Source organism: Heptranchias perlo, chromosome 1 (assembly GCF_035084215.1).
Source record: "Heptranchias perlo isolate sHepPer1 chromosome 1, sHepPer1.hap1, whole genome shotgun sequence".
NCBI classification, from domain to species: domain Eukaryota; kingdom Metazoa; phylum Chordata; class Chondrichthyes; order Hexanchiformes; family Hexanchidae; genus Heptranchias; species Heptranchias perlo.
The window spans coordinates 36260656-36273079 of NC_090325.1; the positions used below are offsets into that span (position 1 = coordinate 36260656).

The 12424-nt window shown below is 40.2% G+C and overlaps 1 protein-coding gene across 13 annotated transcripts in view; it reads right to left on the reverse strand.

Annotated features, from left to right (window-relative positions):
• Positions 1 to 12424, reverse strand: part of LOC137321323 (transcription factor 4-like) — a 534628-nt gene that overhangs the window by 54885 nt on the left and 467319 nt on the right. For all 13 annotated transcript variants that reach the window (XM_067983744.1, XM_067983725.1, XM_067983754.1 and 10 more), the window contains 5 exons: positions 12276 to 12408; positions 8558 to 8625; positions 6757 to 6835; positions 6564 to 6640; positions 3063 to 3266 (listed from right to left, as the gene is read on the reverse strand). In XM_067983744.1, coding sequence (XP_067839845.1) covers positions 3063 to 3266; positions 6564 to 6640; positions 6757 to 6835; positions 8558 to 8625; positions 12276 to 12408 — 561 coding nt within the window. The remainder of the gene's footprint in view (positions 1 to 3062; positions 3267 to 6563; positions 6641 to 6756; positions 6836 to 8557; positions 8626 to 12275; positions 12409 to 12424) is intronic.

The window sequence follows — 12424 nt, forward strand, 5'->3', positions numbered from 1 at the left end:
AGAGGGGGGAAAGAGGGAGCAGGAAATGGTTAATTAAATGACAAAATTAATGTGCAGCAGAGACGGCTCGAGGGGCCGGATGGCCTACTCCTGCTCCTATTTCTTATGTTCTTGTGTAAAACAGTGAGAACTCAGGTGATGTCTGACCTCCAACAAAACAAGTGCTTGTAACCACAATTAAGTGGAGAAAACATTCACCAGGCAGCTACATTCTTCTACCCTATTTCTGTTTTCAGAAACATACATTTTATTTTGTTTAACATGCAGCAAAGTGAATTTCTGCAAGTGCTGACTGATGAGCATTATAAAGTTACCATCAATAATGTACAGGACTATAGAATATACAAAAAATGCAAACCTGTTGTAATTTTGATTTTGGCACAGAAATATTTTTGCAGTCCCCAGAAGTTATGTGTTTATAATCATCAATCCTCTTAAAAAAAAATTAAATATATATATATATATATATATATGTATATATAGAAAATACCATAATAGATGGGTCACAATAAGTTAGATGGTGAAGTTCAATTGAGTGGTGATGATGGTATCCTAAACAATAGACTCCTGAGACTGAATTGTGCTTTAAACTCACAGCGAGACATTATTTTTCTAACATGTAAGGGAACATCTAAAACAATTCTGCTTCAGATCATTCTTACTATTAGGCAAGGCATGCTGTGCAGAGAACAGGTCATATATACCCAACAAAGACAACAGTAATATAGAACCTGACACTGATGCCAGGTTTTTTTGTCATTGGCTTACAGGGAAGTAAATTCTGTAGTTTACAATTAGATAAAAAGTACCTTTATTCAGGATTTAAAGCAATTTTTGTTTTCTCCCATTCTGCTATTTAGCAAATTATTGAGAATTAAGGTTAAAAGCTGTGGGCATATGTAAGTGTAGTGGTTGTGTTACTGGACTAGTATCCAGAGCTCTGGACTAATAATCCAGAGAATATGATTTCATATCCCACCATGGTAGTTTGAGAATTTAAATTCAGTTTAAAAAAAATCTGGAAATAAAAAGCTGGTATCAGCTGTCGGATTGTCGTAAAAACCCAACTAGTTCACTGTTGTCCTTTAGGGAAGGAAACTGCTGTCCTTACCTGGTCTGGCCTATGTGTGACTCCAGTCCCATACCAACATGGTTCACTCAACTGACCTCTGAAGAGGCCTAACAAACCACTCAGTTGTAACAAAACTGGCAACTAAGGATGGGCAATAAATGCCAGCCTTGCCAGTGATGCCCACATCTTGAGAATGAATATAATTAATATTCATCTAATGAATATATGAATGTAAATAATATATCAGTGTAAGAAAAACAAAAAAGGACCAGTGTAGCACAAAATCATACAGACCAGAAACTCCAAAATTCAACCCTTGCTCTATGCTGAATTAACCGATCTCAGGGCAACTGGAAAGTGCCTTTTGCGAAGTCTGCACATAGACATCAAGTGAGAACAGTATTATCTTGGTTGTGATGCCTTCTATAGTCAAACAGTTTTCCAAAACTTACCATCTAGGCTTACACATTAAGAATGGTCACTTAGGCAAGATACTGGAAAACTACTGTTGCACATGGAATCACACCTCAGCCACAGCCAGCAACTTCAGGGGAAGTGGGAGAGGAGAGAAGAAATAAAAGTACTAACTATAGAAAACTTTAATAGAAATGATCAGACTCCTGTGGTGGTCACTGCTTCATCTTGAGCCTCCTATAAATTCTCTCCAGCAACCCTGCTCAAGGATGAAAGTAAGAATCTAACTAAATGGGAGTGAAGTATCATTCTATAAAATATACTGATCTTTAAATGTCAACAGTGGAAATTGGAAAAAAAACAGAAAATGTTGGAATTGCACAGCAGGTTGTTCAGCATCTGAACAAGAAAAGACAGGTTAAAGTTTTGGGTGTAGCCTTCACTAGTTTGACAGAACCATAGAAGTTTACAGCACAGAAGGAGGCCATTTGGCCCATTGTTTCTGGGTTGGTTCTTTTGCTAGCGCAATCCAAAACTAATCCCATTGCCCCGCACTCTCTCATAGTCCTGGATCTTCCTCTGCTTCAAATATTTATCCAGTTGTCCCTTCAAAGATGCAATAGTTACTGTCTGAACCTTTCCCTGAATAAGAATTCCATGGTCTAGCAACCCTCTGCTTAAAGACATTTCTCTTAACCTCTCTCCTCACTCTCTTAGTGACAGTTTTAAATTGATGACCCCTTGTACCTGACTCACTGTCAGAGAAAAACAATCTTTCTCTATTCACTCTTTCAAAGCCCTTCATAGTTTTAAAAAACTTCTTTTACATGTCCAATTAGCCTTCTCTGCTCCAGTGGAAATAATACCAGTACCTCAAAGTCTCCCCTCATAACTACAGTTCCCCATCCCTGGCATGATCCTGGTGAATCTACAAAATACGCTCTTGATAGCTTCAATGCCCTTTCTACAATTGGGCACCCAAAACTGCGCACAGTCCTCTTGCTGTTGCTTAACTAATGTTTTGTACAAATGTATCATTACTTCTTTACTCTTGTGCTCTATGCCTCTATTTATAAAACACAAAATGGTATTGACCTTTTTATGGCTTTGTCTATCTGAAGTCTCATTTTCATATAATTACGTATTTGAACCACTAGGTCTCTCAGTTCACTCACATCTTTCAGCATCTTTCCATTGAGTGCACACTCTCATTACTTGCTTTCTCCCCAAAATGTATAACCTCACATTAAGCCTTATTAAATCGATGAAGAATTATATCCTAAACATTAAGTTATCATTTCTCATTCAAACGCTGACCAAACTGCTGTGCATTCTCTATTTAGAAAAAATAATGACAGAATTTGATTGTTGTAAATACCATCTTCCCAAATAAAATACTTTCAGCACTAAATTGGATCAGAAATTTTTTTTGCTGAAAAAGGTAAGATTAACAGGACTTGCAGTCAACATGTACTTGCTAGAAAATAAGAGTACACACACACATGCAATCTATTAGGGCTCTCAAATCCCAGCAGACAGTTCATTTTCAGGGCAGATGTCCATGCTGGTGTCTTACCATTAAAGAATGTCTGTTGGCTGACAGCAGGCCTGTCCCATATCCTGACCCCAAGCCTCCCATCGGTCCATTGTGTGATGGTCCTATTAAACTGTGCAAGTCGCTATGGCTACCGGGCATGGCTGTCGAGGGCCCCACCGCGTGGTTTCGCAGGACGTGAATGGCATCGTCCAATCTTTCCAAGCGGTCTTCAATACGGGTTTGCTGTGTTTTTATTTTTAAAAAAAAATTTAAAAATCTGTAATTATAATGCATATAAATATTCTCAGCCGTTTCACAGAGCGAGAGCAACAATTTTGCTTTATGTCCTAATAACACTTCAAACTTGTCAAAAATGGTCATCACAAAGGTAATACAACCCGTTAATAGTTATGACAGAAGCATATTGTGTTGCAGCTTTTATATAAAGGAAACCAATGAAAAAGTATGCTGCATGGGATTTACTAATATGGAATTAATAAGCTATTTTATTGAGCTCTTTTTATCGAATGCATCTTTCTCCACATGATTCTGTGTAATAGGCTGCTTATATCAGTACATACTACTCCATAGCTTACTTAGTCCAATCTACTCCATAGCTAAAAAGAAACTCCACAGCTAGTGCAGTTGTCTTGTTTAAGATGCAACACTGACAGGGAACTTGAGCCAATTTTTTTGAAATATGAGAATGCATGTACATACTAGGGACCAGCCAAGGGTTCACTATTTCCATGAAATGTTTTTGCTCGTGTGAGGACTTTGATAGTTGCAGCAACATTCCTGCATCCAAACTGCAAACAAGGTAATTTTTTCCACCTCCCTAGTTTAATTCAACAATATTTTAGGTAAGGAAATAGTTTGCAATTCTGGACAGCTGAAGAGCTTGGAAATACCACTTTATAAATAACAGCTTTCAAAATTTACATACAACTTTTTCAAATGAATTTTATACGCAAGATGTAGGATGTTAATGCCGGAGAATGAAACACTTTGTATTGGACACCACAGGTAGATTTTCCAATTAGCTATGCCCCATAATTGGGCATGAAAGACTGAAAATTGGTTATGTTGTTTAGTGCCCCACACACTTTTCAGTGATGCTGGAAGTGCCCACCAGTTTCCCAATTGTAATATTTATACGATGCCTCAAAGAGCTCATTTAAATGTCCATTTTAAGGTGCGGTAGCATAGTGGTTATGTCACTGGGCGAGTAATCCAGAGACCTGGGCTAGTAATCCAGAGGATGAGAGTTCAAATCCCATCATAGCAGTTTGAGAATTTCAATTAAAAAAAGCTGGAAATCAAAAGCTGGTATCAGTAAAAGTGGCCATAAAGATGTTGGATTGTCGTAAAAACCCAACCGGTTCATTAATGTCCTTTAGGGAAGGAAAACTACCATCTTTACCCGATCTGGCCTATATGTGACTTCAGTACGAAGTCAATGTGGTTTACTCTTAAATGCCCTCTGGCAGTTAAGTGGCCTAGAAAGTCACTCAGATGTATCAGGCTAGGAATGGGCAATAAATGTAGGCCTTGTCAGCTATGCCCACATCCTGAAAATTAATTTTTAAAAAAGTAGTTTCCTGGAATTTGTGCCAAAAGAGCACTTTGTCATAAAACCTCCCATATAAAATGGAAGTCCAGGGTTGCTAAAGGCTGTGTTCCATACGGAGGAGTATTTCATGAGGCCTATAAGACTTATTGCTGTAATTTGAGGCTAGTTTTTGGTGTTTTTTTGTTTGTTTTTTCTTGTCAGTGTATAGTTGCTCTGAAGGCCCTTTGCTAAGTTTTTTGCCACTTCATTTAAAAAAATGTTACAATACTGATGCAATGGGTTGCTCCATGGGAATTCCCCTTTACTTATCTTTTTTGGAAGAAGAGGAGAAGCAATAGAAGGATTATCAGGCAAGTCAGGCTGCACCAGAGACTGAATGCATCCGCCCAGTGGTACCCTCACCCTCCATTTACAGGCAGAGATACGTCTACCTGAATTTGTTGGAGGAGTTCTGCCAGCAGGTGCTGCAGTTCACCAAGGAGACAATGACAGAGTTGTGCTATTTACTGCAGGGATACCTACAGCTAGCATGCACCATGGGGTTGTCACTGCCAGTAACGGCCAGTTATGGCTTCACATTCTCTACCTCGGCTTCCTTCCATGATGCAGCGCTGTCCGATGGGGACGTCTCCTGGTGCGGCAAAGAGGGTTAGCCTCTTCATCATCATCTCATGCACCACCACTGCTTCAACCAGCCATCATATAGTTTCAGGCATTGCACCATTCCATTCCTTAGCCAAAACCTTATCACCAGCCATTGGGATTTGCAAGCCATTTTGTTGCTCAAACAGCCTTTGCAAAAGCTGAAACATACATTGAAAGCACTAGCAGTACTACATTTTTGTAATCATATGTCTTTAGATTTACCCATCACCCTTTGTAACAGATGAGCTGGCAATGTCAGGCCCGAAATGGGCTGGGACTTCGCCCGCACAATGTGAAAGAAGCGGACCCTGGAAAATCAGGCAGGGAGTCAGGAAACTAATGGTTAGCTGGATGCCAATAATTGTACCACCTGACCAATACATGATCTGAAAATCTACCTTTCAGTGTCAGCATCAAGCTTTCCCGAATCAGGCATGTGACTGTTAGATGCAAAGTAAATGTCCCTCCACTCTGCCCTGACAACAAACCTTGGCCCCAACCTCAGAACAGGGTACATAGGAAAAATGGGGGTGGAAGTTACTGGTCCATGTAACAACAAGCACCAAACTTCTTTCTCTGCTGCACCATAGATGTGGTGCCAATGTCCAAATGGCAACTGACCTCTCTTGGATTGACATCAATTTGACTATGGCATTATGGTACCCATATGTGGCTCTTTAATGAAGTGTTGGGTTTCTGGCCATACAGGAGGCAAAACTGACAGGATTTCTAGGGAAGCCCGGGACCCCATCAATTCCGCTGCCACAAATTATGTCACAATGACGGGGGCATGGGTGAAAGAAGTGGCCCGCACTCCCTCCATTGGAATTTGTCTTTGGAACAAGAAAAGAATGCAAACAGGTTCTTTCCCAAATCTCTACCACTCTGCTCCCATTATGCCAGATATCTGCCCCCATAACTGTGCAATTTCTGTGCTAAAGTTCCATTTTTCGGGAAGTGTAAAAATGCATAGTTTTGAAGGATTAAAAAATGGCTTTCTGTACTCAAAAGTGTTAACTTACCATTCCAATAAATATGAATGTAGTATTGAGCCCAATTGTTCTAGGCAAGAATGCATGAAGCTAACTTTGTAAAAGTGCCACCACTTTTCTCCCAAAAAGTTTCTTAAACACAGAAATCTCCTCAGCTAAAGACTTAATTTAATTCATACACATAAAATAGCAAGGGATAGATCTATTCTGTGCAATGAAGCAACAGGGAGAAGGCTTCAAAGACACTGCCAGATACAAGTGTGTAAACGGAATAGATGAGTCCAAATTTATTTTGATAGTGTATTGCTACATCCTTTTTCTCAGACCTACCAAAGAGTGAAGTGGGCCTTCATAATTGGGAGAGGATGGACCCTGGCCTCCATTTCTGGACCACACAGAGGTACCTGCTAAAAATAGAGATCAGGGTTAAAAACTTGGGTATGTAAGGTCAAAACACAAGGGGGGGAAAAAAACAGCAAACCCACGCACACAACTTGCCTGAAAGACTGGTGGATTGTTTTACCTGTGAGAGTTGGCGGAGATCCAACAGGCGTTGATGGATTTGAAGGGAAACTGTTGTTAGTGTGGTCTGGTGAGTAGATCTAAAATAAAAGCAGGAGTCTTTTATGAGCATGATGCTTTGAATCTAATTATCACAGTGCACTTATGAAAGTGTGTAATGACAGTACGAGGTGGCCATTCAATTTGTGCTGCAAGAATTATTTATTTCTCTTTAACACTGTGTATGTAAACTGTAGGCTCAATTGCTCCAATGTTGAGCATTTTGCATTTGTTGCAAATTTACAGCTGTTTCACAGTAAAATTCCCAAGTGTGAAAGATGCAAGTCTTATTAACTCCCAGTGTAGCTCAGAGTACAAACTCTGAAAAGGAGATTTGAGATGGGTCACAAAACAAACAACTTGCAATAGGGTTGCTATAAATATTTATCTTATGAGCTTTTTTTTGCCGGGGGGTGGGGGGCGGGCAGGGAAGGAATCTTGTACACTCTATTTTATACACACTGTACATGTAGAGTCGGTAATTAAATGCTGTACAGTTGGCAAAACTAACTGGGGGAGGGAGAAATGGGAGTAAGTACAAATGCCAGGAAATCCATATTCAACACATCACGCAGATCTCCACCCAATTCAATCTGGTAATATGAACATATCTTTTAGTGTGTAGAAGGGGTAAACCCATTCATCACTGCTATTGTGTCCTTGTCCTTGTGCCCACATCACAAAATCCTAGTCTAGGCAGACATATTTCTCACCTATATTTTGCTAGGAGATGCACAGCTGTATGGCGGATTTTTTGTGGTTTTATCTTGCCTGGTCGCCACTCGTTGGCCTGGAAATTGGTTTGTGGCCTGCAAGCAGCTGCAAACTGGGTGCAGCGAATAATCCCTGCGACGGAATGGTTAGGCCCTATTAGGCTGCATGTAGACTACATTTTCCTGCGCCGGCTGCGTTCAGGGCGAATTGATTTAGTACAGGAAGCATATGCAGCGGGCTTAACGCCTGTTTCAGGCGGGGGTCCTGGACACCTCTTTTGATGCCTATGCCAATATGACGAGAGGCGCACCTCCAGCTCAAAATGTGCGCACTCACGCCGCCCGCCATAATGGATGCTTTGTTATTGGACGCCTGTAAAACGGGCGCAGCGTCATCAAATTTTTAGACCATAACCTCTCCACAGTGGCATTGCTGAGATTGGGAACTCAGCATTTAGGAAATCGTGGGTAAAGGCTGTTTTCAAAAATAAAGAAATGTATATTGATAGAAAAATACTTTAAAGAGTGAGAGTCCCATCTCTATGCTTTTCTAAAATTCAGCTTTAAAGAATCCTTTAACATCTTTTTTATTTCTATTTCTTAGGCTTAGGGTAATAGACACTGTTATTTTTTTAATAAAAAGCTCCTAAGGGCTAAGGGTCCAAACTGCTTTCAAATCCAACTGGGCCAACCCCATTTCCCAGGTTTTGGATGCCACCAGTAAGAATTCCAGATAAATGTAGCAATAACAGGTATTATGCCAGGCAACCCCTGCGGCTGTCTTTGGATTATGCCATTAAAAATAAAATCCAAATCCCATCCAGGCAGCCAAGAAGTTTGAATTGAATTTGTTGCGCCTATAAGTAATCATCTGTAAGAATATCCCTGTCCAGTGAGGTTATCTCAAGTGTTTTGAGGTGTTCCATTTACACATCACTGCATTGCATGGCTACCAGATATATAAAACAAGTAAAACAACTTCTCCGCACCATTGACAGCCTTCCCCCTATTCCAACAACAACAGAAGTGAACAATATTCGCTCCACTTACTGATGCAAGTGCTTTACCCAGTGCATCGCCAGTCTGTGAGCTGCCAGGTGCCGCTCCTGCTCTGCTTACTAGAAGCAGAGACAAAAAAAAGAAAGTTAAAGTTAATTCAATTAGACCACAACATGCAGAAATATTCCAGCATAACTTTTCACTTATTAGGGAAGCAGGCCCGAGATATAGGGCTGTGAAAAACTGCCAGATGACGTCACAGATGTTGGACCGTAACATTATCAGTTTTATTTGATACAGATGGACTATTAGGTGGGGAGAAAAGTGTCAACCGCTAAGGGTTTCAAACTTTCTACATTTTGCAGACTTAACGGCAATTCCCAGTAAGTTGTTTTTTTAACTGAATGCCCTTGTCCTCTACTGATTAAATTTGGATAGCGTCATATATGTCAGAAGATACTGGTGCCCAGACCGCCTAGAAACAGCTGTTCCCTTCTACTTAAGTTAGTGTTCAGAGATGCACAGACAGAATGAGGATAGGTCTCAGCATGCTTAGTTCAGAAAGCAAAAAGTCTGAGGAGAGGCAAGCACTTCTGAAGGTTACGCTTCAGATACTGAAGGCACAAAAGTCAGAACAGTTCCCAGTGTGCTTATTTTTGAGTGGCAACCAGATGAAGCTGGTGAGAGCAAATCTCTTATTGGAGTCCATAATAATTTTTTTTAAAAAGGGAATTAGTTGATGTTTGAAAAAAAGGGCTATTAAGGGGTATGGGGAGCTAGCAGGAGAGTAGGATTAAATTAGGTGATTCATGTGGAGAAAAGCACGGGTACAACTTGATGGGCCAAATGGCCTGTTTCTGTGCTGTAAATTTTATATGATTCTATAAGCCTGGAGAAAATCTGATCTAGGATTATGAAGTTATTAAGACAATAATTTATGAATACAAACATAGAAGCATTTAACGCAGTCATTTTATAGCATATATACATTATGAGGTATTTGCATATAACTTATTTGACAATGGCATTGTCAAAGTCAGTTATACTACATGGTTTGTGTCGACGTGAAACGGTTTTCATTTGCAAACTGGATAGTGCAATTCAGTTGCAATGCCACCAGAATTGCATTTCTGGTAATTGGTGTGAGATCACCATCTGGAGGTAATCTTTATACTCAATGCAGTACAATAGCACCTGATATGAAGCAAAGCTTAAAGAAGTTAGACTACCTGAGAACTTTTTAAAGTTCATTTTTAGGGGGTAATTTCACTAGCGTCAAGTGTGAATTGGAAAATAGGGGCTACAGTGGTGTAACCTTATCTCCCTATTGCACTCATTATCAGAGATGGTCCATGCCGTGAAAGGAGCCTTGCAAAATTACCTGAGGAAGGAGGTAGCCTCCGAAAGCTTGTGAATTTAAAATAAAATTGCTGGACTATAACTTGGTGTTGTAAAATTGTTTACAATTGTCAACCCCAGTCCATCACCGGCATCTCCACATCTTGCAAAATTACCGTTAGTCTTTACATTGTTAGCACAGAAATCCCCACATGCACATACTTCCCAGTATGGATCATTGCATGATGATTAGGACCAGGAACCATGGCTGATTTCTCCCCACCCACACACAGGGACACTGAAGTCAACTGTAGCTTCCCCACCCCAGCAGTGAACTGCTAACTTGATGCAAATCAGGCATCAAACTTGGGTTGTTCCCAATCTGTATGGCTCAGCACCATGCTGTGTGGCGTGTTTACTCATTGAACTGTGGGTGGAGCTCTTAATTAACTTCCTGCATTCTTTTAAAGAACAGAGGTACAAAAGTAAAGATGTCTAAAGCATTGGTTAGGCAACAGTTATAGTTCTGTGCGGGCTTTCTGGCTCCCAATTATAGAAAGGACATTAAAGTCATAAAGAGTGTTCAGTGTAGGTTCACCAGGATAATGTCAGGGAAGGGAAACCTTAATTATGAGAAGAGATTTGAAATACTGGGACTATTCCCAAGAGCACCCCAGGCTAACAGGAGATTGAAAGGGATTTTTTAAATTATGAAGGGTTTTGATAGAGTGAATAGGGAAACACTATTTCCACTGGTTGAGGAGTCAGTGGCAAGGGGGTCATCAATTTAAAACTGTCACTCAGAGAGTGAGAAGAGAGGTTAGGAGAAATTTCTTCATGCAAGGATTGATGGAGCATGAAATGTTTTGCCACAGGGAGAAGTTGAAGCAGAGACCATTGCATCTTTTAATGGAAAATTGGCTAAATACTTGAACCAAGAGGAAGATCTAGGGGAGAGCATGGGGCAGTGAGATTAGTTTTGGATTTCTCCAACAAAGACACAAATGGCTGAATGGTCTTATTATAATGTAAACTTCTACAGTTCTCTTTTAATTGTGATGTGGAGATGCCGGTGATGGACTGGGGTTGACAATTGTAAACAATTTTACAACACCAAGTTATAGTCCAGCAATTTTATTTTAAATTCACAAGCTTTCGGAGGCTACCTCCTTCCTCAGGTGAACGATGCGGAAATTTCCGCATCGTTCACCTGAGGAAGGAGGTAGCCTCCGAAAGCTTGTGAATTTAAAATAAAATTGCTGGACTATAACTTGGTGTTGTAAAATTGTTTACAACTCTTTTAATTGAACCAGTCTCAAATTGATCAAGGCTCTGTCTTAGTGAAAAAAGTGTTTGGCAAAACCATTTCTCTGGAGAGGGAGCAGTTTGTGTCACTGTCATCACAGTGATATCACTCAAGTGGATGTGATGATTTTCTTTTACATCACTCATGAGTTTCTAAAGGAATGAAAGAAGTGCCCCAAAGACTTTTCATGAAGGCAGTGCCCTTTTAATGATCACTGGGCTGACTCAGACAAACAGAGTTTCATGCAAACCTAACTTTACATTCAGACATTACTCAAGAGTCTGAGGTCTCTTGGGTGTGGTTATAGCTAATGGCTTGAACATTTTATTTTTTAAGATCTACTGAAATGTTTTTGGTCTTTATGACTCCTAGTCCAATTGCAATTCTCAAACCAAAATGCTTTCTTCTTGTGGGATTAAAAATAGAAAAAGATTTATCAGGTTGATATGTATTAAAACACTTTACATTCCCATTCTGGATTTTATACCTGCTAGAACATTTGCTGATAAAAATTATTACAATATAATTTATTATAATAATTAGAATTATTGGATGGTGCAACACAGAAACAGGCTATTCATCCCATCTAGTCCATGCTGTGTTTTTCATCACGAGCCAAAAAAATGGTAGCAGTGAGGAATTATGTACAGCATTTGATAAGTTCAGTAAAGCTGTTCATCTCTTTCAACAATACCATCAATGATGCTGAAAGGTTGTTTCTCCTGGTTGGAGAGTCTAGAACTAGGGGGCATAGTCTCAGAGTATGGGGTCGACCATTTAAGATGAGGAGGAATTTCTTCACTCAGGGGGCTCTGAATCTTTGGAATTCTCTACCCAAGAGGACTGTGGATGCTGAGTCATTGGTATATTCAAGGCTGAGATAGATAGATTTTTGGACTCTAGGGTAATTAAGGGATATGGGGATCAGGCAGGAAAGTGGAGTTGAGGTCGAAGATCAGCCATGGCCTTACTGAATGCCAGAGCAGGCGCGAGGGGCCGTATGGCCTACTCCTGCTCCTATTTCTTATGTTCTTATGAGAACGTCATTGGCTGTAAAGAGCTTTGGGCTGCCCTGAGGCTGTGAAAGGTGGTATATAAATGCAAGTTCTTTCTTCTATAACTTACCCATGATATTGTCTGTTCCGTTGGCAGGCGGTGCGCAGGACGAAGCGCCATAGTGATTTGTGCCACTGCGGTGGAAACTGGACATCGGTGGAAGACTGGCATTGATGTCTGTTGAGGAGTGTGATGGGTAGCTCTGTGGTGTATATATT